Genomic DNA, 27,494 nt, shown 5'->3' with positions numbered 1-27,494 from the left:
GGAAAGTTCTTACCTGATATGTCTTTATTTTTACTGATTAGGCAATTACTCAGATGTGTGTGTACGTCCTTAATATCATCACCCCTAAGCCGCCTAGTGTCATCTCATGATCTAGTTGTGATATGCCCTAATGTTAGTGTTACATTAAAAAGATGATGGATGCGATGAGAAAATAAGATATTGTTGGTCTACACTGTTGACATTTAAACTTGATCTTCATCTCTAAACGACCCTCATCTCACTTCAATAACTTATGCTAAGATACAGTCCTTGTATTTCCCATGGCTACTCATTCCATTACTAAATTTTGAGAAATTCTTTAATCTTCTTGCTGCATACCCAGTCCCCAATCTTCTTCATCAATAACATGTTCCCTCCGGCCCTGATTTACTTCTGATTTCGTTTTTACCCTGTTTCATATTAACAAACAAGTGCAAATGTTGGCAGTGTTGCTTCACCATAAACAAGTTTCTCTATTATCTTTTTTTACCAATGGTAGTGACTTGTACACGTTGAGTACAGATAGCTATGTGATATGAAATAATCTTTCATTTTAGCAGGTGCTGGAAACCAGAACAGAGGATATTGTATTTTAGTGTAAGAATTGAGAAATCAAGTTTGTGACAAATATGAATGAGAGAAAGGAATGTTCATTCCTTTTAAATTTAGAAGATAGAAACTTAGTAGAATGACAGAACAAAACAGCAGGGAATGAATGTTCCCACCCTATTAGATCCAAACAATGTACGGGGTCATAGGTAAGTTGTATAAATGATAACTATAACTCAGTGTTATATATACTTTGTAATAACTAATCTATATGATCTAAATTAGATGCAAATTTAAGCTGACCTTGATTGTAGCACAATTAGTAGTTGTGTTGATGAAAATCTGTAAGGGTGGGGTTGGAGGAAGTGGAAGTGGGAGGAAAGATTCAGGTATCCTAATTGCGTGCCTCCTGTGTATGTAGATAATTTGAATAGGGAGAGGGCTCAGGCCTCAGGATTGAAATGAGGCGACGAGGATGGAAATATGACTCCCGTTTTAGGAATGTGAATGTGAGTGGAAATGTGACTTGAGGATAGAGTTGTGACTCCTACCCTGCGTTTTTTATCCTCTACCCTGTAATTACGGAATTGGTGATCAAGGGCGTGGATATAGTAATCTCGAGCTTAGTTTAGGATACGGTTTTGTCACCTCTGCACTTAGTGTAGGAATCTTTTATAGTGTTATAAGGTAACTACTGAGGGAGGTCGAAGTTTTGAATAGTTTATGATTTACCAGTTGAGTCATGTTGATAATCAGATCCTGTATCTCTAGATTGTTGTTGCCTGTTATATCTTTGTATTACTAGTAAAGTAATTACTTGGACTTCTGTTTACAACCTTGTCAACAACCCTAAGCCTAGTTTCATCTCATGCCTGTTCTGATATGCCCTTGTGCTGTTTTACACCTCGTATTTATGGAATGCAATAAGAAAACAAAAATCATTGTTAGCCTCCCTGTTTTGACATTTATAATTGATATTCATCTCTAACCTCATTTACATATTACCCATGGCCACTCATCGCACCAATAAATTTATACAAAATATATCAATCTTTTTGTGACACGCTTACTTCTCATTGTTCTTCATCATACTCGTTCTGCTCTCATTTCTCCCACTTCCGGCACTGTTTTTTTTTAAATTCTGATTTTGTTTGAACCCTGTTCCAATCCACCAGGAAACGAGAGTTGGCATAATTGTGCATCAGGCTCTCGTAGTTCCTCATCTTCAATGGGAGAATCAGCAGCCATTAGATATAAAATTATCCACCTTGAATTACCTGATTGTAGGTTGCTCATGCATTCCACACTAATCACATGACCCGTATCATTCCCAGAGACTTCCCAAAGAAATTCAGGTTTTTGCAACCAGATGAAAGATCTTCAGAAGTAAGCTTAGGGCCCTTCCCTGAATTTATTTTGAGATCTTCACTAGCATCATCTTTCACACTATCTACATAACATGGAGGATCGCCTATAATTGGGTTGAATCACACTTCTCAGTTGCATCACTTTGTGATGACAATTTGCAAAGCACTGTACCAGGTGCTCCGGAAATATCTTCATCATATTGCAGTATATGTTAGCAGTGTTATTCTTTGGTTCGATGAATTCACATGTATTAGGATCCAATGGTGGGTTATTAGGGTCATCTATGTTACTAATCATAGTAGGATCGCGGGTTATTAGGGTCAATTATGTTACTAACCATATTAGGATCTTGAGTTTCAAATGCAGGAAACTGCTTTTCTGTATTGATGAGCCCAGAGGATACTTGCAACACATTCCTCTCAGAACAAGTTTGTAGATTACTCTTCTCGAGGAACTCATAATATAGACTCTGTACTTATGACATTAAATTTTAGTTAGAAATAGTGTTCAAGTTTGGAAATGAAATGATCGAAATTGGGTACAAATAGTATTTCCAAAATAATGAGACATTGGTGATGGCCCATATTGCGCTATTTTAATTGGTGATTACTGATGTGAATGCATGAAATTCTTAACTCTTGATGACCAATCACAACATGCAACATTGACATTTTGAAATCATTTTAAAACAGAAATTTGAAATCATTTTGAAATCTACTATACGAGAATTGCTATTATTTATGTCTATTGGCTAAAATTTTAAACAATGTTATTGTCTGTTTTCTCATAAATAAATATGAACTCCAAAGATTAAAAAGATGTCCATGTGTTGTTTAAGAATCTAATTGGATGTGTACTAAACCTAATATATACACACATTCTGACAATCAGGATCAGCACTAAGTGTACTCTTGTACTACCTCCGTCTCATCCGATTATATACGTGCGTTCACTATTTGCACGTATTTCAAGACTTCTATATAGTATAGTTTCATAATATTTTTTTTTTAAAAAATATTGTAGAGTTATGTTTTAAATGAGTGTTAAGGCCCTCATATATTTAACACTCCCACTCACTCGAAAGCCCATTTATGGGTGACTGGGAATCCAACCTTAGTTATTCCCAGCCTTAGTTCTCCCGCCAGCCTAAGCTCTGATACCATGTTGAGTAACCAGCTCATCTAAAATCTTAAGGTGTTAGAGGAAGACCCCAATATGATCATATATTTAACAATGAGCATTGAAAAACGTGTCAAAAAGTAATGTAGAGAATCACTTTCTCAGTATCACTTGGTGATGACAATTTTACAAAGCACTGTAGCAGGTGTTCTGGACATATCTTTATCATATTGCAGGGGTATGTTAGCAGTATTGTTCTCTTGTTTAATGAATTCTCATATTCTTTATGATCCAAATTGCAAGTTGTTATGAAGGTCATTATGTTTCTAACCATATTAGGATCTTGAGTTTCAAATGCAACAAATGCTTTTTCTGTATTGATGAGCCCGGAGAATTCTAGCAACACATTCTTCCCTGAATCAGACCTTTTGCACGTTATAATATTACAATCTATCGGGTTTTAAAAACGATGATAGATTGACGATGAATAAATTTCTTCAGACTGCTTCAGACGCTAATTAAAAATAGTGTTCAAATTTGAATTTCTTACAAATATAGAATATAGCATGGATGATTGAACAAAACGGCCAGTGTCTAGATACTAGAAGTGATACTCTGTACTAAATCTAAATCAACTGACCTGATTTACAACATATAAATATAGTTAATTTAATAATTAATGGTATTCTAATGTAACATTTGAATATGAATAACTATATTATTTAAAAAACAAAATACCTTAGAGGTCATGGTTTCTATGCCAACTTCTTGAAAGCAGGATGAATTAGTTTCCAAGCATGTTTAGTGATCTCTAATATCTAATAGACATTAAAACAAAATTACGAATATAATGTATTACCTAAAAAGAACTACTCAACTGCTTTCTGGTAATGATACCAACTATAAGATCAATACAAAAATCATGCAACTTTAACCTGTAATAAAAGGTGTACATTTTGTGAAAAAGGTGATACATATCAAATGTGAATTGCCAAATTTTGGTTGGCCAAAGTTAAAGGCTAATGTGTTTACATGGATAAATTTAAACAATAGAAAAAAGGTTTGTTAGAAAGGTCCCGGTGAGTGTCAGTGACCGTTTAAATAACACGTTATTCTAGGGGCGTCGAATCTATATTTCAACGGTCTGGATTGAAGCTTTTTTTTTACCCTTCGCTATAAATATTTGCGGAAAGGACTTTTTCTTTTCAGCGGCTGAGCACTTGAAATAAAGATCTAAGGATTGTGAAGCAGTTCTAGATAAAGTTTATTTAACACATGATTGTTAGAGATTAAAACCCTTGTTAGAATAATATAAATTCTGGAAAGGGCCTTTCTTTAATATCTTAAGCCCCTGCCACCCCCAACATTTCTCACGATTTATAAGGAACACGAAAAACAAATTTATCCCAAAAAATGGGCGCCCATGTTAGAATAATATAAGATCCGGAAAACGGCAATTCTCTAATATCTTGAGATTTTAGAGTAACGGATTCCTTTACGAGACTCTTTTTTAAAATCTTGTTTTAGATGTTTTGTATTCACATTGCTGTTTTTGTCTTGCCAGTGTTATGACATGTTATTTTAGATGAACTGGCTGCATTTTCGGTGGAATCCTTACATATCAGCTGCCCCTGGAGCAGGGACGGAACCAGAAAATAAATTTGGAGGGGCGAAATTCAGACAAAATTTTTCAAGACTGAGCATTCATGAGAAACTGTAGATTTTCAAGAACACTACAATGGGGGACATGGCCCTCTCATGCCCCCTTGAATCCGTCCCTGCACTGGAGTAAGAAAACAGAGACTAGGGTATCGGAGTCTGTGTTTCTGGCGGTCCTTCTATCTACTGATTCAAGGGCTGATTCGGGATGAAGAACGAGGTGTTAGGTTGTGTTTACACATTACAACCTTGTTCATCAACCCTAAGCCTAGTTTCATCTCATGCCTATTCTGATATCTGATTATGGTATTTGATGTTGGCTATCAAGGCACACAAGTTGGATTTTAAGTTGTGTGAGCTTTGCATTTAAAGTACATAAATAGTTTCTTTTGTCATTGGTTTTTACTATTTTTAGTTTGATCAAGATGATGAGATTATTGCATGCAGAAGGTAAGTGCTTTTTGATTTCATATCTTGAATTGTTAATTTAATTATGAAGTATTGTGAGTCTGTGATCTGTAATCTTGAACTTGGTTTTATAATGCACTCTATCTTAGTTTTCACTCTGGATGGATCTGATTCTAGAGTGTCAAATTATTGACTTCAGCAAAGAAATCACAGTTGTAGGATCTTGAGATTCAAATGCAGCATGTTTATTCTGTATTGATGAGCCCAGAGGATACTTGCAACATATTCCTTTACAGAATCAGGATCTGCAGTCCACTGCCCAGAAACAAGTAATATATTTTTCTTCTCAGAGGAACTCATAAAAAATGGTATCGACCCTGGAATATGAATGACATTATAATATAACAATTAGGTGTCAAAAACAATGAATAGATGGCATTAGATTATAACAGGGTCGGTCCAGAGATTTGAGATGTCCTAGTCGAAATCAGTTTACGGGGTCCTAACATACATAAATCATGCATATTCATATATGTTTACTTAAAAAAGTTGAATTTTTTGGGGCCCTTGAGTGTTCGGGGCTTTAGGAGCAAGTCTTGCTCGACTATAGCTAGTGCCACCCCTAGATTATAGTTAGAAATAGTGTTCAAGCTTGTGAATAAAATGAATGAGAGAAAGGAATGCTTGTTCCTCATAAACATGGAAGACAATATAAATCTAAACTTGAATTGTTTTTTTTTTGCTAAATAGAATTGCTTATTTATGTTTATAATTTTTGAACATCCAATTCTTTAGATAAACTACCTCCAATTGCAGTGACATATTCAGAGAACCTCAATCTTAATTTCTTCTCCATATATCCCTGATATTTTATGATATCGGAGAGCGGGATGGCAGTCCATGGCATGATAGAAAACTTTTATTCAAAACATTTCTCGAGAGAAGACTCTTCTCTCGTGAAATGACTCCAATGAAAACGACCTCCACGCCTTAAGGTTTTATCGCGTCATATATATCCACCAGGGATGTTACATATCGCATCAGAATCCCATCCCGAGGAATTAGTGGCACAAAGTGCAGGATAACAACCTTACCTTCCAGGTGCTTAGCCTGGACCGGTCGATTATGGTCGTTGTACGTGATGAGAAAATCTCTGTGCTTTGGAACAAGATTTTTGATACATTAACTGCTGACTCCATGTTTTGAGAATAAGTGAATAGCTATCTTGATAATTGTACTCCATTCCAAACTTATTATTCAGTTAGCCTTGATGAACAATCATTATCATTAGAACTACTCTTCTTAATCCTTAACGTGACTCCTAATCTCATTGAACTGTTGATCGACATCATCGCGAGGTTTAATCTTTCTTTTTCAAATTTTTATGAAATCTAATCTGATAGCCAGTCTTAATATAAGCGGGTTGTGATAATGCTAAACTGGTTCTATTTCGGTTTAAACTTGGTAATTGAATATATTGATTACGGTCCTTATCTCTATTCCAGAGAATTATGTGTTTATAGAATCGTTAGGTTCTATCGTGGAATGCACGAGCAACTACGAGAGCCTGATGCACAACTACTGCCAACTGCCAACAAAATCAGAAGTGAAGAAAATCAGGTGGCAATAGTCACTCACTGTTCTACATGTTTTGTAATTCAGTATATTGCCATGTCCTCACTACCAGCAAAAGCTTAAAAGACCATGTCATACATTTTGCTTATCAATTGTGAACGTCTACAATCTCATTTTCCTTTCAACTAAGTGGCAATCTTCAAATTTGTTCAATAAAGGGACTGGCTGCATTTTCGTCTAGTACTCCCTACAGATCAGCAGCCACTGGAGTAAGAAGACAGAGACAAGGGTACATAGTAATCTGTGTTTCCGGCAATCCTTCTAAATACTGATTCAAGGCTGATTCGAGATGAAAAATGATGTGTTTGGTTGAACAAAGTACCATTGCTGCTTGCCAAGAAAGAAACAAGGGAAACAAGGAAAGTCAATAGGCCTAGGCCCCGAATCAAGGCAAGGAGTCGTAGCTTATGTTACTCTGACTCGGGTACAGAGTGTCGTACACGACACATATCTGAATGTCGGATTTTAGAAGTCTAAAAACTGGGGACATGGGGACACTGTCCTATTTTTGGACAAGGCTACGGGAACACGACATATTTTACTAATAAGCAAGTATGTTAAGTTAGACATCTAACAATAAAGTAACAACATAACTAAAATTAAAGTTAATTTTCTAAAGAACTTAACGAATTTGATATCTTCCCTAGTTTTATCTCATTATCGCTTCTTTCATTCTTCTTTCATATTTATTTTGAATATTAAGTATGATTAAGTGTCCATATTTCAGTCAAAGGATCCGACACGGATTAAAAGAGGCATATGTATTAAACTAACAAATTAAACCATAGATAATCAACACAAATTAAAGCTACAGCTTAACAATAAGTATGAAACTCAGTAATATTTCACTGCATAGAAAATTGAAGGTTTTACAATACTATCAGCACTGCATTAACCTCTTAATCATAACACTAATATACTTCTAACTTATATGAGTTTCAGATGCTATAAACTACTTCACTATCATCCGATTGTGGTCACAGCTGATCTTCTGCACATCTGTTAGCCAAAAATATCGAATAAAACCTCCATATTGTATGTTTGAACTCTAGAGCAGAATCAAGTTGATCATCCATCTTTGTGAATACTAATAATCGTCCCCTAAATTAACTTGTTCATCAGCATTAGTCCAAACGAAAAAGATAGTTAGTCTGATAAGAAGTACCTATAACGTCAAATTAACAAACCCCCAGAGAGATATGGGCTGATCTGAATGAAGAACTGAATGGAGTGTTGGACTGGTACCTCATCATCTTCTCGTAGGATAATCGTGCTTCTAATTCCTCCAGCAGAGTCTGATTGAGAGTAATGAAGGGATGGTTGAGAAGTTCTTCAGCAGTCCATCTGTCTTCAATGTCCTTTGTTAAACATCTCCTCACGAAATCCTTTGCATTCTCAGATAAGTAATCAAACTTTGGTAGAATCAGATTTAACCTATCATCTTCATAATTAGCAATCATCTCCCCCAAGCATTGTTTATCAACATCAAGAAAATTGCTCCACAAACCTCCCTCCCCTAAAAGCATCTCCAACACAATGCAACCCAATGACCACACATCCATAGCGGAATCATGAACTCCAACCACCACAGATTCAGGAGAACTGTAAAGCAAAGTACCGCGATTCTTATACTCCTTTCTTCCACCACACTTTCCCCCTCCACTCTTTTTAGCCAATCCAAAATCCGCTAACTTAAGATTGTACTTCACCACTCCTTTACCCTCCCCGGCCTCAACATTAAAAACAAGAATATTATCCGGCTTCAAATCACAATGAACAAAACCCTTACCATGCACATGACGCAGCCCCTTAAGCATCATACAAGCATTCCAGCTCGCTTCATACTCAGGCATCCTTCCTCCCCTCGATTCAATAACCTGTCCTAAGGTACCTCCATCAGCATACTCAAGCACAATATTATAAATTTTCTTGCCATACTTATTAAAAATTTCAAAATCTTCATCTGCAAAACAATGCACGATCTCTCGACATCCTCTAAGTTCATGCAACACAGCCTTCTCCAACCTCGAAGACCATGAAACCCTGTCTAGAGACGATTTCACAGCTACCATGTTCGGTAAATTAGAGTAGCAGGCTGTTAAAGGCGATGCACATTGTGCTAAGAAAACCGAACCGTACGATCCTGCTCCAAGAAACTTGGTGAATATCCACTTGGAAGCCATGATCAAAGTGGTTTGTTTAGCTTTAGATTTCTTATATCTCTTTATATTTTCATGGTAACATTGTAAGTTTTTACTTATATAATACCCTATAATCTTAATCTTCGATTCCTTTTCTGAATGAGAAATTAAGTGAATCCTATCTGTGTTTTAAGAGTTGCATAGGGTGCGTGGAATGCAAGTTTATTGACTATTAGTGCGTGTATAACAAACCTTTTTTAGGTGGGATTTTTAAAAAACCTTTTTTAGCTTGGATTTTAAGTCGTGTTAATTTAAATTTTATTATTATTCTCCCGGTCCTTTTTAGTTGTCACACTCAAATTCACCGATTTTTGATCAAAAATTAAACATTATTTTTATATTAATATTTGAAAAAACTAAAAATTATATGTTAAAGTAGATTAAATCTACTTTCCGATGATATAGTTTTTTTATTCTGTTCAATCGGCCAACTTTAGTCGATTTGACTGAATCAAAGTCGAATGTGACAAGTAAAAAGGGATGGAGGGAGTAATATTAAAATTTGTTTTGAAATAAGTCTATATTTATAATATAGAAAAAATAAACAAATAATTAATTACGATATTGTATAAATAATTTTTCAATACTACCTAAATTTTTTTATCAACTTATATTTCAAGAAGCATAAAGATAAAAATTGTAATACATGACCTGCTTTAATATTGTTGTTTTCATTAGATTTTCTCCTTAATTAACTCAGCTTGGGTATCGACTATTAAGAGTACTAGTGTGTCCTCCCCCCAAATATAATTTAATTATATTTTCAATAGTATTAACATACAAAAAAACGATTTGATTTAAATAAAGTTAAAATTCGATTAAGTAATAATCGGTAAAATAATAAACTCATTAAAATAAAATCCTTTTCCAGTTCGAACATAATAAAAACAATATATTTTTACTTTCGAATAAATAATAAACTTGGTAGTCCTAAGTCTTAGAGTTGCACAAAATGTCCATCGGACCGGGTTTTATTCAAACTTTAAAAAACTCGGTTTTTTTAAAAACGGATCGAGCCGGACTTCCTAAGAAATATAAGGTTCGTTTTAGGTTCGCGTCCCGGCCGAACCGGGATTTATACGGGCTTTTTATTTATATATTAAAAATTATTTTAATATTTTATAACTCGAATTATGAGTGATTTAAATACCGGAGAAAGTAATTTTTTTGACGTAAAAGGGTGTTTTATTAATTAGACGAATCAACTTGCAAAATATTCAAAAGCTCAATAGGAACAGTACTCCTATTAAGAACTCGATCTGGAAAAGAATAAGACTCTCTCGCCATATAGTGAGCAGCCTCATTAGCAGACCGTTTAACAAAAAATAACGAAGTTGTTGCTAGTTCCTCCAAGAGGTTGCGACAGGTAGCTACAACCTTGTCAAATGGAGATACCATGACAATTTGGCTTCTGATTGCTTGTATAGCCACTAAGCAATCTGACTCAACCACCACTCCACTCCACTGTTTGTGCTTTAACCGACCCAGAGTTTCTCGAATGGCGATTACTTCCTTGAGATTTAACCCAAAGACTCGCCCCATCACCTTCACGACTATAGTGAGAGATAGGTATAAAATTCTTACTTTGGGCATTCTTCCACTGTAAAAGATACTGCATGGATGATGAGAAAACATAATTTGCACGAGCTTTTTTGTTCGTCCAAACTCTATCATTTCTCGCTTTCCAAATAGGCCAACACAAAGTGGCAAGCTCCGTTCCTGTTTTAGCATTACAGATTTGCAAGGCTTGCTCCATCCAACCCGCAAAGTCCTCACACTGAATTGATAAAAGCATTGGCTTGAACAGCTGCCAACAAAGTTGAGCAAAATGACAAAAATCAAAATATGCATGGCGGTTTCATCTTCATTTTCACAAACTGGACAACTTGACAGTACAGGAACGTGGCGGTGCTGCAGCTGCACTTTAGTCGGTAGACTCCGTGACATTGCTCTCCATAAAAGATTTAAGGTCTTTGGCGGAGCTTTAATTCTCCACATTTTCTTCCACATACTAGTATTATCAACAGAGCTCCATAACCCCTTTTGAGATTGAATCAATCAATAGGCGTTTTTAACAGTATACAACCCATAAGCCTCTTTATTTCAATACAGCCTATCCTCATTCGACCCACCCTCCACCGTAGTGTACCTGATACAATCTTGATCACGTGCATTGAATAAGTCTTATAATGTCCGTGTCCCAATTCATGCAATTTGTTGCAAACAAAGATGAGACCTTGTTATTCTCAAAAGATTCAGAAATCGTTGGGACATAGGGATCAGTTGCATCATTCAACCAAGGTTGGCCAACAATATCTATACTCTCCCCATCCCTACTATCCATATGGCCCTAGCACGAATCAGCTCCCTTGCCTCCCACACACTTCTCCGGATAAAGTTTGGATTATTGCCTAACGCCGAATTCAGGAAATTAGTCGAAGGAAAATAACGAGCCTTAAACAGTCTAATAACCAAGCTATTCGGTTTAGTGAGGAAACGCCAACCCTGTTTACCAAGTAAGGCCATGCTGAAGTCACGAAAATTTCGAAAGCCAAGACCAGCAGTTGATTTATGGTTACATAATCGATCCCAACTCATCCAATATATCCCCCTAGTGCCATCAGATTTCGAGCTCCACCAGTATTTAGATATAGTTCACTCTATGTCCTTTGTAACTTTTAATGGCAAGAGAAATACGCTCATAACATAACTGTGAATTGTTTGAGCAACCGATTTAATCAGGACTTCTTTGCCAGGCTTTGAAATAATTTTACCATCCCAAGTTTCCACCTTCCTCTTGACCTTATTCTTCAAAAAACCAAGTACCGTCGACTTGTTTCTACCCAATATATTTGGAAGGCCCAAGTATGTACTACAGTCATTTGCCTCCTGCATTCTCAGCGTTTCACATATTAGCATTTTACTGTTGTTTCCATATTTGTGCTGAAAAATATCGATGATTTTGAGGTATTTATCTTTTGCCCTGATGCACCCTCAATTATTTTCAGCATATTCAACACATTCTGACATTCCTCCACGTTAGCCTTACAGTATAAATAACTATCATCGGCAAAGAACATATGGGTTATACTCGGAGCATGATTACAAACTTTGATACCAGACATTAATTTTTGAGCCTCGTTGACAACCCTTCGGGAGAAAATAATATCTTGATATATTAGATAAAGTAGTTTAGACACGAAATGAATAATTATTTTCTAATATAAGATATAAATAATCATATATACCTTAGTTGCTTCTAATATTATAATATAATATTTTAAAAATCACAAAATATATTGTATATTTTCAAATTTTACACTCCCTCCGTTCAAATTATCTGTCTTGTTTGATTTTTTGCGGTCAAATTGACCGAACTTTGACCAAAAATTATATATAGTACGTTATCGAAAATATTTATAAAAATTATATCATTCGAAAGTCTGTTTAATCTACTTTAATATGTATTTTACAATTTTTCAAAATAATAAAAAAATAAATTTTTATTTACGGTAAAAGTTGAGTCAATTTGACAATCAAGAGTCAAACAAGACAGATAAATTGGAACGAAGGGTGTATAAAAAATCGGTTTTTCGAAAAGCCAGGACTTTTATCCGGGCCGAACCGGGATTTGAAAAATCCAGGCTTTTATTCGGATTTTTCGGGATTCGGGCCGGATTTTTTAGAAAAAGTAGGCTCATTTAAAGCCCACAGGCCGAGCTGAACCGGGCCAGACTTTTTTCCGATCGGATTTTTCGGGCTTTTTTCCGAATCTGATCGAATTTGGGCTTGAAATTTTTTGAACATCTCTAGTCCTAACCTAACCCTACTACTTTTAAGAATTTTTACTGTAGTTACTTTTACCATGAGAGACTAATTTTTAGAAGAAAAATAAGAGAAAACAAGACCGTTGGGAAATAAGTGTACAAAATATTAAAGATCCGACCTCAACAAATAAAACATCCTCGAGTCCAAGGAAGTAAAACATACAGGAAGATTTTATTTAACTCTATAAAAGGTAAAATGGGGGAAGGAGGGTGACAAAATGCTGGTTCATTTCTTTCAACAAAACCAACAAGAAGAGCACATATACATACAAACCCACTACCTAAACCCCACCCTTTTGAACTCTTTATTTGTCCCTACTCTGCAATCAAAATACTTTTCGGTGTCTATCTCCTCCAATCTCTACTAAAAGCTTGCTTCCAAGTGCGAGCTGAAGAGGGGTGCTAAAAGAAAGTTTCCTCCCAGTATCCGTCTTTCTTCCGGATCTTCGCTTAGCACCCCGGGCATATGAGCTCACGATGTGGAGGGAAATTGTCCATGAACACGCTCAGGGTAAACCCTATCGTCGTCCTCCTTTGCTTCCATAATGCCGACTGAAGAAGTTAAGTCTAAATTTGCTATCATTGAATGAGTGATCTTTAATCCAGCTATCCTCTACTATACCTTCTCTGAGAGATCCCAGATTTCACATTGTTTAAGGGAGTTGACCTTCACTAATCTGTTCAAGTTAGTTTCCCTACATCTACATCTACTACAACTACAACTACTATTACTATCTACTTCTCTACATTGTTTAGTCTTGTTACAAAATGGGGACACTTCCTTTACCTTTCAAGCTTTTCATGTTGCTACTCTTGCCTGGTTGCTTTGCCCAAACACGGCCATTCTCCGCTGATTCTGCAAGATAAGCCGAGTAGTGGCTTTCTTCATTATATCTAGTCGCATAATGATCAGAACTGGTGTCCGGTGTGTTTTTAGTGTACATAGGGGAGGGAGATGATGAGGATGATGAAGTGTCAGAGTCAGATGTATTCCACCAGGAGCTGTTCCAGCTGTGTCCGGAATCACCAAATATTTGATCAAAATAGTCATCAGCGCTCATTGAATCTCTAGTGCTGCTTTCGGTGCTACATGAACCAGCCTCAGAGAATATGGAGGAAGAATTGTCACTTGAAGAATCATCCTCTAAAATGGAAGAAACCCGTTGAAAACTGGGATAATTTCGATAAGAGCCTTTACTGGTCTGATAATTTAAATGATCTGTTTTGTTCGAATCACATGGACCTATGGAGTGGGATCCCAGCTTTAGTGATGTATTCTTTGGTTTTCTTGGATCACGAGGTACCATTGAGTTCCTTATTAACTTCGGGGCCCGTGGAGAACACCTATGGGAATATTAGCGAAGTCATAAGTCTGTAAATGGCATTATCTAAAAAAGAAGTCATATGAAAAGGAAAAGTAAAAATCCATGTATTGACGACAAAAGCAGTTGATATTCGTACCTCGCATAAAGAAGCATGTATGCTCCTTTTGTCAAGACGCTCTCAAGTTCCACAGCATTCACCTGTAAATCCATCTCAAGCATAAGAACTAAAGCTATCAACAGTATTTTAATGCCCAACAATAAAGCAGTTAATAATTTGAACCTTCAACATGGAAGTCAGAGGATACATCTGAAACCATAGCTAACCACCTAATCAGACCAACAGAGAAAAGTATCCAACACATTTGACTAATATCCATACATCAGACCATCGTGTCTTAAAGGTTCTATGTTTTGCAAGGTAGCTGTTTGTCACACTATATTGGATCATCTACACATGGATTATTTTAGAGCCGGATTTTGCCCAGGTATTTACTGCATGAAAAATGCTTAGGTATCCCCCAAGAGTAATTTCTTGTACCTTTATTGCCAACAAAACAGATTGGTTGAACTTGATTATCTGCTTAAATATTAAAAACTGAATGGATATGTTTATTTCCCCGTTTGCACTTTAAAGAGGCAAGTCATAATTCAAAAAACTTGAGGAAGTCAATTTATTTTTGGCTAATAAAGGAAGTCAAATTTAAATACAATACACAGTGAGCTTAGCCCACTGCCCTGCATAACAACATAAATTACAAAAAAAAACTACAAAAGAAGTACGGGTTTATATCAAAGTCACACATAACTAAACCTATTGTTAAAGAACAAAACTTAATCTTAAAGAACTAATATCATAATTAAACAAGTTAACAGAAGTAGAAGACCAATGTAATATCAGGTTTAAATGAATTCCTTTGAAGTCAAAACTATTAATGTGTTTTTAATACTTGTATTAGTCTGCGTATTTATTAACTCAGCCTGCCACATTTCTTTTCCATTACACTCGTTCCACACTTCTACTTCTCATCCAGCCTTGTGTTTAGAATAAGCATAGAACGGTTCAAGAATGTGATTACATTATTTATAGATGGGACAATTATTCTAATAAAATGTCTTTCAAAAAAAAATAACAGGTTTAAACAAGGTTAGGACAGAACATACCGAACTATCATCAACTTCGAACCACTTATTCTGAATATTTTTGACGTAGCATATATAGTGACCAGAAAAAGACGCATTCATGATATCCAAGTGAACCACAACTCCGTAAAGCCGGTATATTGGAGACGTATCACTAGTTGAGCTCATAAATGGAACCAGGTTCAGAATCTCAGGGAATTGGATTGATTTGCTAAGTTTTCCAAACTTGCCTGACTGCAATTTTGTGCAAGGCAAACAAACATTTAAGTGCGCAACAGGTGCCAATTAGAGTCCATAGTGTAGGGTCATTTATGCAACATACCTGAAATCTCTTCAACGCAATGGTCAGGATATTAGGAGCTTCTAATATGGTCAACTTCTTTTTAGCTTTCTCGTAAGATTTGCATCTGAAAGGAATCCAGTAACAAGGTCAATAAACTATTTCATCACTAACAGAGAAGATATTCAGTAAGGTAATGGGTAAAACAAACAATAATGAACTTCAGATACCGTAACCAACTAAATAGTGGGAAACCCGTGTTTATAACTGCAGGTAGAAAACTTACAATATTCCTCAGAGATAAACATCCCTATACACCTCATTTACAATACAATTTCCTAAATAGCTCAAATTATCTTTTAGCAGTCTATAAGAAAAGAGAAGATGCCTAACTTGCAAAATACTTAACAAAATAAGTTAATAATCTGAGTACTATTATGTGAAGTTCATATGATATGCGTGCCAAAGATAAAGTAAACGAAAATAGATGCCAAAACACGCTTTCAGGTTAATAGCAAATAGATCAACACAACGAACCTGCTGCAATTGTACTTGTTTTCACCATCAAGAATTTCAGTACTCGTAAACTTTCGTAGAGCCTCTTCTAGGGTACAGATATTTCCATCTATTTCAACAGTAAGGTCCATTATTCTGTCATTGCGCTCAGACTTGCCTCCACACTTCATACATTTTATCTGGACATTTACATACACCATCAAATATTTCATATGCAAGAAAATCAAACAAATAATCACTTTAAAGAAATGGAAACAAGTGCACACACAGAGATGGAGAGAGGGACGGATCTCTCTCTTCCCTCACTCTGTTTGTGTGTGTGTGTGTGAGAGAGAGAGAGAGGGAGAGAGGGAGAGAGAGAGAGAGAGAGGGGGGGGGGAGGGAGGGAGGGAGGGAGGTGGGGAGGGAGAGGGGGGAGGGGAGTGCATGTGTTTATTTATAGAACTTATTCACCTTTCATAAACCATATTTACCTTGGACCGGAGGTAACCCCCAAAAGTAAGGCCCATTAGAGTAGTTTCTTCAGTCAAAGAGCCTGCGCTCTTTGAGGCGGCTTCCTTGAGGCAAGAGGATTGTAATGTATCAATGGCACACCTGTCATCTCAATATATTGTAGTCTTAAACTTTACATGCATGTGAATGCTCAATATACTAAATGTCAAAAACTTTCCTGAAGCAAATGTTACACACCTTAAGAACTCATGTGCATCTTCCTCTTTCCCGTAATCAAGATGAATTCCGATGTTTTCAACATGGGAAAGTATTCTAATTGGAGATAATGGAGTATTCCCTTCCTTTGCCATAACAATTAGATGTTCGAATTCACAGGTGAAACACCAATCTTTATTTTGACCTAATGTAAAAATAAAAAACAAGAACTTAGTTGCAGTAAGAATCTTACACAAAACACAAGTTAAAAGGAGATTAAAAAGACCCACAGAAAGACCAAACAAGAAGCTTACATGTTTTAGAATGAAGACGTTGCAAAAGATACGCAGTGATAGGTGGTGTGAACGCCAAGCACTGGAGGACAGCATTAGCATAGCAACTACAAAAAGTTTCAATAAAACAGATAAACATGAAACACATCAGCCTGAATTTATAGTTTGAAAGAAAAAAACATATCAAACTAATGTTTCTGTATTATATAATGACTGACATTCTTATATTTTTTGTAAAAATATAAAAAGGTGTAAATCTCGTTGTTGTTAAAATAAACAGAAATGTGGTTTTATGCAAGCATGTGGTGGATAGTGTGCACTGTGCAAGTTCTCCACTTGAGGAGGCTAAAAGTCTTGAATGCTTGGGTGAAATGTGGTTGGGGTCAAATAATTCCTATGGGCCAGTACATGAAGAGTTGTTTGATGCAGTCTAGTTACTTGAACAAGATTGTTGCGTTTGTTATGCACTCTATTGAACTTCAGAAATCTCATGCCATCTTTATAATTTTGTATCCTCCTGTCATATTTTAGTACCGTTGTCTATTTCAATTTCTTTTTAAAAGCCCGCTTACAATTACCTGTTTCCGCAATTTATGAGCCCAAATGGTTGCATGTCAACTTTATTCCAGTTGTACAGCTTAACAAACAGTTCGTATGAAAACAGGCCCTGTTCGAAATTGATAAATTCAGATTAGAAAGAGATACATTAAACATGGCAAACTGGATATAATAAACGAAGTGAATCCAAGAGGTAGTACTGAACCTTAATAGTGTATTTTCCCAAAGTTTCGCTACTTAACCCCATCGAATAATGTTTTGAAATTTTAGAGGGTTTGAGCTGGTCAACAACTTTCAACATTGTTGACTTCAAACCAGTTCTGGCAGTTGAAGAATCTATAACCCCATGAACACTATCACCGACCTTTGATAAATATGCATCCCGCCCGCTACTAGATGTCGATCTCGTATCAGGATCTCTGCGCAATATAGATCCAACTTCCTGAGATTTCGAAGCACGTGAAGAGCTAATGGTATCACTGCCCACTTTTGATCTTTCATAGTACAATGGGGGCAAATTACTGGTTTTCTTACTATCTTTCACTGGTAAAAGCCCTTGATCATTGGCATATGGGCGAGCACAATGATTACTGGATAAAGAAGACTTGGTCTCTCTACACTTAAGCACCCGTGAATTATATCCAGTGTCAGTATGCATACTTGCAGACATTTCTGAGTTTAATGATGTTGATTTCATGGACTTCAAACTATCTTTACCTAATTTTACAGATGAAGCAGCTTCACCGACATGCCTCTTGGTCCTTGACGCACTTGGACCATCAGATATCATTGTGTTGGAGTTAAACCCTTGATGGGGCATGGCAGGAGTAAAATTTTTAGCCAGGCCAGCTGAAGTCCCCGGAGAAGATACAGGACCTGAAATCACGTCCCCACCAGAATCACTGGAACTGGATTGAGTGCTATCATCATTAGCACCATTTCTAGACCTCCTAGAGTTGATTGTTCCTTCCCAGAATGCAGAAGAGGGTGTGGTAGGTTCAGAAAGAGAATCACTGGAACCATCAACACTCCAACCAGATGAACTGCAAGAGACACTATGACTATCTCTATCACTACAAACAGGTTTGTAATGACCAGACACGGATGGCTTCTTCAGATTGGATGGTTTCTCAGTAGATGGTGGCCTGTTTGGGTCCATGCCCATATATGAGGTCTCAGACTTGACCGCAACACCTGTGGCAGTCTGAATTCTGGTTAATTTGTCAGAATCATTAGAAATGTAAACAGAAGCATCAAGCGAGGCTTCACTGGACGTATTAGTCGGCTCAGAACTCCTCTCAGACAAATGAGAAGTAGCAGACGAGTTAGATTCCACATCATTAATAAGACCTTCGCCCTCATTATCATCCTTCCTGTGCAAAAGATCAGAGTTGCCAGTATCTGCATAATTTTTAGGAAATGTTTCAACTTTCTTAGCATACTGCCTCTTGTCTAACTCATAGCTATTCCCATAACTCGCATCTTCTTCTTCATTGAACTCCTTTTGGCTGGAAAATTTCCCTTCATGGCTCTTATCAAGTATGGTATATGGACGACATTCTTCTTTGTGACCTTGTCTCCAGTGAATTATTTGGCATTTCCCAGAGCTGAAAAATTTGTATCCAGAGTTATATTTTTCTACCAAACATGCAGTATAGGGACATAAAAAGATCATACTGAAAAAACTCAGCACAAAGATTGCTAGTTAAGCAGTAAGAAATTCTGGAGGGCATACACAATTGCCCAGCTACTCCAACTTATTCAGTTACATTTTTGAGCACACAAATTATGTTAATGTTAACTTTTCATAATATGCATTAAACAATAGCTACCAGTCACCTTTGATTGACTATAACCTACTTCAAAGGAACAGCTTTTGCTCCGCTACTCTATACATTGTCAACAACTAATAAATTCACTTATATAAGAAAGGCCTTTACTTATTTTCGTCATAGAGTATACCTATATAAGCACTTCCTTTTGTAATTTACGAATTCATTAATTACCTATTTTCAACGCGCTAACAGTCAAAAGTTTAAAGAAACTTATTTTCCTTAAAGAGTAACAGTTTTCCTTGAGAGGGGTTTCAGCCAAACAATTAAGAAAGCAGTCCTAATAGCTATTTCACTTCAAGTTATCGCAATCTAGAAAGTATTTCACACCACACGCCTTCCTATGAAATTTAATGCATCCCATTTAAAACACGCGCTTTCTAACGCATAATACATGTCATCCCTCATCTGCCACATAACGTATCTTTCAAACATTAGTTTCCTTGAGACAAATCATCATCAAAAGCAACACGACACTTACAATTAATGAAGCAGGCACTCGCTAAAGGTCTATGACAAAAAACCGACTCTTTTCAATTCAAATTACAGTTAAAAACATAATCCATACAAAGTACACCCTCCGTTTAGCTCAACGACAAAAAAACCAACTCTTAGCAATTCAAATAACAGTTAACAACATAATCCATTCAAAAAACCCGATACCACGCCTAACGTATTCAAAATCCAAAATCAACACATAACTTCCGAACTACACATTAATCATTATTCATTATATCAACAAAATACCAATTTCCACAACATTTCCCCACAAGATCAAAACTTTCCCCAATCATTTCACCTCAATTCAATTCAAAAACCGAAAAAAATCACTTTCACAAAAATCGCACAATTCACAACAAAATCACAAAAACTCCAATTCAAACACATCAAAAACAGCCAAAATTTACCGTACCAGTATCGAACCGCTTTACACTGCGAACAAAGCTTCGCAGCAGGCGAGAAGCAAAGCGCACACTGATTCTTCACCACCGGCACCTTCTCCTTCACAAACTCCTCCTTCGCCGCACTCTCATACATCACCGTAGCTTCAAACTCCGCTCTCGCCGACTCCTCCGCCGCGAAAACCAACAGCCGGTGGATCTCCTCCCTCCTCGCCGCCGCAATCCTCCATTTCCGGCGAATCACCCACCAGATCACCGCCAAAACCACCGCAATCACCGCCACAAACCCTAGATCGCCTCTCACAAGCATTTATGCAAACACATGAACCCTAATTGAACTCAATTACATCAAACTAATAAATTATATAAGTGACCTATAGATACAAGAAGCTGTATGTATATATGCAAGAATTTAGGGGTTAATGAGAAGAAATATATATAAAACATGTAAGTATAATTTGTAAAATAGTAGTTGTACTGAAAGAATTTTAGTATAGTTGGAGAATACGCATTCTATAAAGCTATGTCGGTTATTTTATTTATTTATTTTTTTTGTATTACATTGATATTACCGAGAAATTGTAGATACTATTTGATAATTATATTTGTAAAGTTTAGTGTTTTAGCAATTTTAAAATAAGAAAGTAGGCTAAAAGTGTAGTTAACAAGTTACCACAAGAGCAAGAGGGGCCTTTTTAACCAATTGGAAAGAGTTTAAAATACGGAAATCAGAATTAGTCGGTAAATATGCGTTATTGTGATTAATTGAATAATTAGTAATTAGGTGAAACGATTTATTGAAATATTAATTGGATATATTAAAATAAATATTAAAAATATTTAGTTTATTAAACTTGATATATTAGGTTATAAAAGTATATAACGATTAATCGGATTCTGAAATTGAATCGACAGAATATTTTATAATAATTATTCGAGTGATTAATCAGTAAAATTGTTAATTTTTAGAACATGACGATGTTGTAAAAAGCGGAAAGTTATACTTATTATATTAGTTTACGAAATGCATTTGTTGTTTATTTAAATATTAAAAATCAAATCAGTCTGATGTCTTGTATAATCAAGATATTAATACGTTAATCATGATTTTTTTAGAAATCGTGATTTGTTTCCTAATTTTATATTTATAAAATAGGTATTTTATTTTTAAAAATAAATTTACAAACATCGTACGTCAATACAAATGTCATATCGAATACATATCTGAGAAAATATAAAAAATAAAATATTTACATCCACTATAATATTCAAAAACTTCATTCCCAAAGATGTTTCCTCAATTTTTCCACCATTAGTTCAAATATAAATTTTGTATATTTTTAGCTGTCGTTAGTTTTATTATCATCATGAAAAATTATAGGGATTTTTTCATAAATATTCAAGTTGCAGAAAATATTTGCAAAAATACGAATCAACCTCATATATAACCCGTATCCGTATTTTTGTAAATATTTTGCTAGAAGATGGTATTTTTGATAAATTTTCAAAATTAGGGATAAATCATATACCTAACCACTTATTGTCGCAAAATCTTTTTAAATTATAAAATTGTTTGGACTGTAGGAGTGTAGAATACATGTAGAAGAGTTTGGGGGAAAGGAATTTAAGACAGAGAAGCGTGAATTTAGAGGTGTGTCAAATATTCGGAGTTGGACCACCCACAAACACAGAACAATCTTGTCTCTCTACGTCAACCAAGTTGTTCATGTTTCGTAGATAACCCGCGGCCGCTACTTTTATGGTGCGTTCATGCAATAGCCTGCAAATTTCATGGTAATTTTATCATGCTGCACAAGAGTAAAACGGAAAATAAATATTGTTTGAGCCCATATGATTTACCCGTGCGCATCCGAAAGATAGCGGCTGCAAATTATCTACGATAAAAAAAATGAAAAATAAATATTGTAAAATTTTTAATTTTAGAAAAGAACATGTGTCCCGTATATCTTATATTAGAGAAAAAAATGTTCTTTATCTTATAATTTGGGAGTAAATAATTCAAATTATCACATATCACAAAAATGATCCATAAAAAATAATACGTCTATACAAAAGTTGAAATTCAACCACTAATGAGCCTACAGATTTATTTAGATAAACACTTTTTTACGATATGTTGGTGACTTAACGCATCATAAATTTGTGTTTCTTTTCTGAATTTCAAAATCAATTACATGAGTCTCGTTACTAAACGCAAGAAAAGTTTGCGTTTTTTAATTTAAAAATAACGGCAATAAAATTTTGCGTTTCTGAGTAATAATAAGGATTATATTTAGTGCGTGAGATTTTGAATCTTTTTTACCCCGATTATGCTACTAAGGGCCTTTACCTAGACCCGTCCTTCTCGAGAATACACGATTTTCAATATATGATAAAATTCGAATTTTACTTTATAAATACACCTGCACGACAATGCAGAATTTGATTTTGAAAACTCGTATTTTCTGACTTGTGCAACATATTTTACCAATAAAATTCAAAACTTTGACATTGACGCTGATTAATGCAAAATTCAACAAAGAAGTACTGCACGCATGTTGAACTTTTATGAAAATGTTTCTTAATTAACAGAGTACTATTATTATCCTACTAACAATTTGTGTTTAAGATAACAACAAAATCTATTATCAATATTGATCTATTATTATATTATCAATATTCACTTTTCGAGACATTTTTCACAGACATTTTCGATAAAATAAGATCTAAGGAGGTTATCAGTTTTGAGTATTATTAACTCATTTATTTAATTTAAATATTTGTTATCGATATTGATATTATATTTGGTTATATATGTTATGTCGTGAATCAATACGAGACTTGCTCTGTTTGGAATTGCGGTTAAAAATTGCTGTGTTGGCGGAAAAAGTGTTGTTGAAAAAATCAGATGACATTTTGGTAATATTTTTAATTTGTATATGTTTTGATGTAAAAAATTATAAAAATTAGATGAGGTTTGATGGTGAAATCAGTATCAGCTTTTTTGAAAAGCATGGTAGATCTTACTTTTTCAAACAACACTTTTACGCAAAATGTACTTTTCAGAAAAACAGTTTTTTAATTTTACCAAACAGTTTTTTAACTGTTTTTCAACGCTGTCAGCAACAGCAATATCAAACACATATTATACAATCGAGTAAGATCTTAATTACATATTCCCTCCATCCCACTGGATTGTTTACGTTACTTTTCGGCACGCTTTTCAATACTCGTTTAAAGTATAGTTTCATAATATTTTTTTAAATTCTTTTTTGAATAAAAGTTTCATGTTTAAACTTTTATTCAAAAAAAAATTTGAAAAAACATTATAAAACTACACTTTATAGAAGCCTCGAAATACGTGTCAAATAGTAACGTAAACATCCCGGTGGGACGGAGGGAGTACAAATGAGAAACACTTTGCAATTTTTCAATACACTACTTGACTAGATATATCATGTTTAATATTGCAGACACGCTCTATAATTTTAGTATTTAGGAAGAAGGTTCTGACAAATATAGCTAGTAGTTGCAAGGAAACCCTCAAGAAGACACAAGTCTTTCTTTATACTCCTATTTTCCATGGACTGGAGACCATATAAACAAACAAGCCTTAGCCGTGTGTGATACATGGTAAGGCAGTAGCAGTGCTCTCAGCACTTGTGTGGTCACTATGTGTTTACCAGGACATTCATCAGAAAGATCATCGAAATTTCTCGAAAGAATCATTTCGTTAGTGCATTCAAAAGTTGTTCAGTAGGTATAGCCCTGTTATTTGACAGTCATTCCTAATTAATCGACTCGATAAATGTTTATAGTCACTAGGTTCTGCAGACAAGCACTTACAAGCTCCAAGGTTTCAGAAGGAGAAAATATCGACCATTAAAGGCCGAACATAGAGGCCGGACATGATCTTATACTCTTATAACACCATGCTACTAAATATAGTTATATCGATGGTTGTTCACGAACCAAGTTGTTCGCGAACAAGCACGAGCTCGGCTCATTAAGAGCTCGTTCGGCTCGACTCGTTAACGAACTCGAGCTTGAGCTCGAACAGACAAATGTGTTTGTGAAGCAAAACGAGCTCGAGCCGAGTTTTGGAGCCGAGCTCAAAGAGCTCGCTCTTTAAAACTCGAAAAAATTATAATATATCATGGATATTTTTAGTCATGAATAGGTGTTTTGAATATTTTAAAAATATTTTTCATCGATCCAACCGTATGGATGTCAAGATATATATATTTAGTGATATAACCAAAATTTCAAAAAAAAAATATTTGATAAGTTATTTCCACAGTCGACCTGATGGCTCGGCTCATTTATGTTCGCGAACAAGCTCGTGTTCGGCTCGTTAGTTAACGAGCTCGAGCGCGAACATAATATTTTATCGATAAAAAAGCTCGGCTCGGGCTCTGTTCAGTCAAAACTCAGTTCGGCTCGATTCGTGAACTACCCTATCAATAAGCAGTATAAGACTATAAGCTTCCTAAATTAGTACTTGTTTGTGCCTCTGTGATTAATTTCTTAATATACTTAGTGATGCATCTTTGTAGCACTAATTTACCTTTCGAGTTCACAATTAAATTTAATTGTGAAAAATATTGGGGGTGGCAGGCAGGTTCGTGAATCCTCCCGTCAGTCTGAACTCAGATACCAGTTTAGAATGAAGGACAAAACCCTATACTATGATTTGGGATGTCTGTATTGAATTTATAATGTTACATACAACAACTAAAATATAAGTGTAATTTACATCATGAGCAATGATTTGGTAATCATAACAAACTCTAAGAAGATATGGTAATGATGCAAATATCCCTTAATCTCACCAGAACCCTTAGTCTCAGCAGAGCTTTCCTGTAATATCATTAACACCCCCCTTCAAACTGATGGGTGGACATGGTAGAACTGTCAGATGTCAGATGCAACATGAGCAAGTGCATGGTATTCATCCTCTGCGCTGGATCTTGAGACTGTACTTTATTTATTCATTGCCGAACTTATAAGATTTGGACCAAAGTATATACACATACCAATAGTTGATCACCTATCATCTGGGCAACCAACCTAATCAGCATCATAAAAATTATAAATATGTTCATCTTGTGATTTATTTATATGAGTGCCAAAATGAGGAGTATTCTTCAGATATCTCAAAATTCATTTACAGCAACCAAGTGAATTTGACGAGGTTGGTGCATGAACCAGCACACCTGATTCACTGCATAAGTAAGGTCTGGTCTCGTGATGGTTAAATACTGCAAAGCTCCCACAACACTACGATAAACGGTTGCATCAAGAAGCGGAGTTGAGTCAGTGATGAAAGCTCAGAGCCTGGTGCCACCGGAGAAGAACATGGTTTAGCAAGTAAAAAATTTGTTCTTTTTAACAAGTCAAGAGCATACTTTGTGTGGCTAAGTTGTATTTGAAACCATTTCTACGAACCTCGATTCCTAGAAAATAGCTCGGTTGTCCTAAGTCCTTAACTTCAAAACGAGAATTAAGATGACTAATTATAGATGATATGAACTCAATGCTGGAGCCAATTAAGAGAATATCATCAACATAGATCAAAAGTATAGTCATAACATGAGCTGCATTGTGTATGAATATAGAAGTGTGAGCACGACTTCTTTTAAAACCCAATTCAAGTAGAAATTTGCTAAAATCGTTAAACCATGTCCTTGGTGACTGACAATAGACTTGTGCAAGAGACAAACATAATTCGGAAACTGTTTGTCTATAAAACCTGGAGGTTGCTTCAAGTAGATAATCTCATTGTGAAACATTGTGTAAAAAGACATTTTTAATATCGAGATGACGAATACACTAATTACGGTTCATCGCAAGAGAAAAAACAAGCAGTATAGTTTGAGGCTTCACTACCAGGCTGAATGTCTCAACAAAGTCTATGCCATATTGCTGATCAAACCCTTAGCAACTAAGCGGGTTTTCTGGTGTTCAATAGTACCGTATGCTTTTCTTTTAATCATAATTTATCTGGGACTTGCTGGAACAAAAGACCATGTTCTTTACTTTAAATGCGCATTAAATTCATCAAGCATTAATGCACGTACGCCAATGAGGGAACATAGAAGCATTCGTGTAACATGTAGGTTCATCATCCTCATAATGTAAAATGGATTGTAAGCATACCGGAAGCAGATGACGAGTAGCTATGCCAGTATAAGGAACCTTTGATTTTCTTGTGCCATCACGTTGGCGTGTAAAAATCCGATGGATAGATTCACGAGTATTCATTGGAGCAAGGGCTAAGCTCTGAACATGAGAAGTGGTTTGAACATGTGATATGTGTTTCTTGGTGATAATTGGTTCTGCTGATACATGTGATATATTATCTTGTTAGTGGTGATTTGCGGTGCTGATGGTATACTGGGAGATGTAGGTACATGAGGCTTTCTGAAATGGTTCAGAAAGATTAATCCACTTGATAAGGTTGGCCGAGTTCGTTAAAAGTTCGTCCGAGTTCGGTTCGTTTACAGCTCTAGGTTGGCGGTTCGGTTGAATCGAACCAAGACTTCATTTTATCCATTGATTGTAGAATTCCAGATGACAGTATGCTGGCAAATGGAAAGAGTTCCTCATTAAAACTATGGCAAATGGCGTTTCAACTATGTGAGGATGCTTTTTCCTTCGGCTATTCCATTTGAAGGAGATGTATGAGGACATGTAAAATGATGATGGATGCCATGATTTGACAAAAATGCATTAAACACCTTATTATCATACTTCTTTCTTTCCGTTATCAGACCGAAAAGATTTTATTTTAGCGCCAGATAAATCTTCAACAGCTAATTTAAACTTACAAAATGTATGTAAAGGTTTCAGATTTGCAAACGAGGGGATATATCCAAGTATATTTGGAATAATCATCGATGAAATTAAGATAATATCGATAAACGACACATGACAATTCGGGGGCAGGATCTCATAAATCTGAGTGAATTAATTGCAAAGGTACAGTTGTTTTCAGTGCAGTCGTTTTCGATGATGATTAATTGAATTTCAAGCGATAAATCTTATTTTTTGACTAATTTGGCTTATATGCCTTACAATTGAGTAAATCTTGGGGGTGGGCGAGAATCGAATCCAGAACTTGGGACGACAAGAAATAAACTCTTAACCACTGGAGTTATCTCATCGCGCTCAGCGATAAATCTTATTTACTGAACAAGATAAACAATTGTCAAGCCTGAAACTACCAGTAAAG

The 27,494-nt window shown here is 35.6% G+C and overlaps 3 protein-coding genes across 3 annotated transcripts; all 3 read right to left on the bottom strand.

Annotated features, from left to right (window-relative positions):
• Positions 1-7,770: 7,770 nt before the first annotated feature.
• Positions 7,771-8,948, bottom strand: LOC141710500 (mitogen-activated protein kinase kinase kinase 20-like). Its single transcript, XM_074513066.1, has one exon. The coding sequence runs from the start codon at positions 8,919-8,921 to the stop codon at positions 7,917-7,919; it is 1,005 nt and encodes a 334-aa protein (XP_074369167.1). The 5' UTR covers positions 8,922-8,948; the 3' UTR covers positions 7,771-7,916.
• Positions 8,949-10,127: 1,179 nt separating this feature from the next.
• On the bottom strand, positions 10,128-11,283 carry LOC141711243 (uncharacterized). Its single transcript, XM_074513648.1, has 2 exons — positions 11,176-11,283; positions 10,128-10,979 (listed from the first exon to the last, which is right to left on the bottom strand). Exons 1-2 carry the CDS (start codon positions 11,281-11,283, stop codon positions 10,128-10,130), a joined length of 960 nt encoding a protein of 319 aa, XP_074369749.1.
• A 1,548-nt stretch (positions 11,284-12,831) lies between these two features.
• LOC141711365 (ubiquitin carboxyl-terminal hydrolase 17-like) lies at positions 12,832-20,740 on the bottom strand. Its single transcript, XM_074513764.1, has 11 exons — positions 20,272-20,740; positions 17,732-19,133; positions 17,547-17,635; positions 16,990-17,075; positions 16,718-16,880; positions 16,501-16,621; positions 16,049-16,206; positions 15,554-15,638; positions 15,253-15,465; positions 14,228-14,289; positions 12,832-14,110 (listed from the first exon to the last, which is right to left on the bottom strand). The coding sequence occupies exons 1-11, from the start codon at positions 20,568-20,570 to the stop codon at positions 13,528-13,530; spliced, it is 3,261 nt and encodes a 1,086-aa protein (XP_074369865.1). The 5' UTR covers positions 20,571-20,740; the 3' UTR covers positions 12,832-13,527.
• Positions 20,741-27,494: the final 6,754 nt, after the last annotated feature.

Source organism: Apium graveolens, chromosome 3 (assembly GCF_009905375.1).
Source record: "Apium graveolens cultivar Ventura chromosome 3, ASM990537v1, whole genome shotgun sequence".
NCBI lineage: Eukaryota > Viridiplantae > Streptophyta > Magnoliopsida > Apiales > Apiaceae > Apium > Apium graveolens.
This window is presented reverse-complemented; position numbering and strand designations above follow the sequence as displayed.

What these genes read in the sequence shown, in the direction of transcription:
- LOC141710500 (XM_074513066.1), bottom strand. Translation starts at nt 8,921, where the DNA reads ATGGCTTCCAAGTGGATATTCACCAAGTTTCTTGGAGCAGGATCGTAC.
- LOC141711243 (XM_074513648.1), bottom strand. Translation starts at nt 11,283, where the DNA reads ATGGATAGTAGGGATGGGGAGAGTATAGATATTGTTGGCCAACCTTGG. An exon ending in AATCTTTTGAGAATAACAAG is followed by an intron (nt 10,980 to 11,175) that starts GTCTCATCTTTG and finishes CAATCTCAAAAG; the next exon opens with GGGTTATGGAGCTCTGTTGA.
- LOC141711365 (XM_074513764.1), bottom strand. Translation starts at nt 20,570, where the DNA reads ATGCTTGTGAGAGGCGATCTAGGGTTTGTGGCGGTGATTGCGGTGGTT. An exon ending in CTCATAAATTGCGGAAACAG is followed by an intron (nt 17,076 to 17,546) that starts GTAATTGTAAGC and finishes AACTTTTTGTAG; the next exon opens with TTGCTATGCTAATGCTGTCC. An exon ending in GGGGTTACCTCCGGTCCAAG is followed by an intron (nt 16,207 to 16,500) that starts GTAAATATGGTT and finishes GTAAATGTCCAG; the next exon opens with ATAAAATGTATGAAGTGTGG.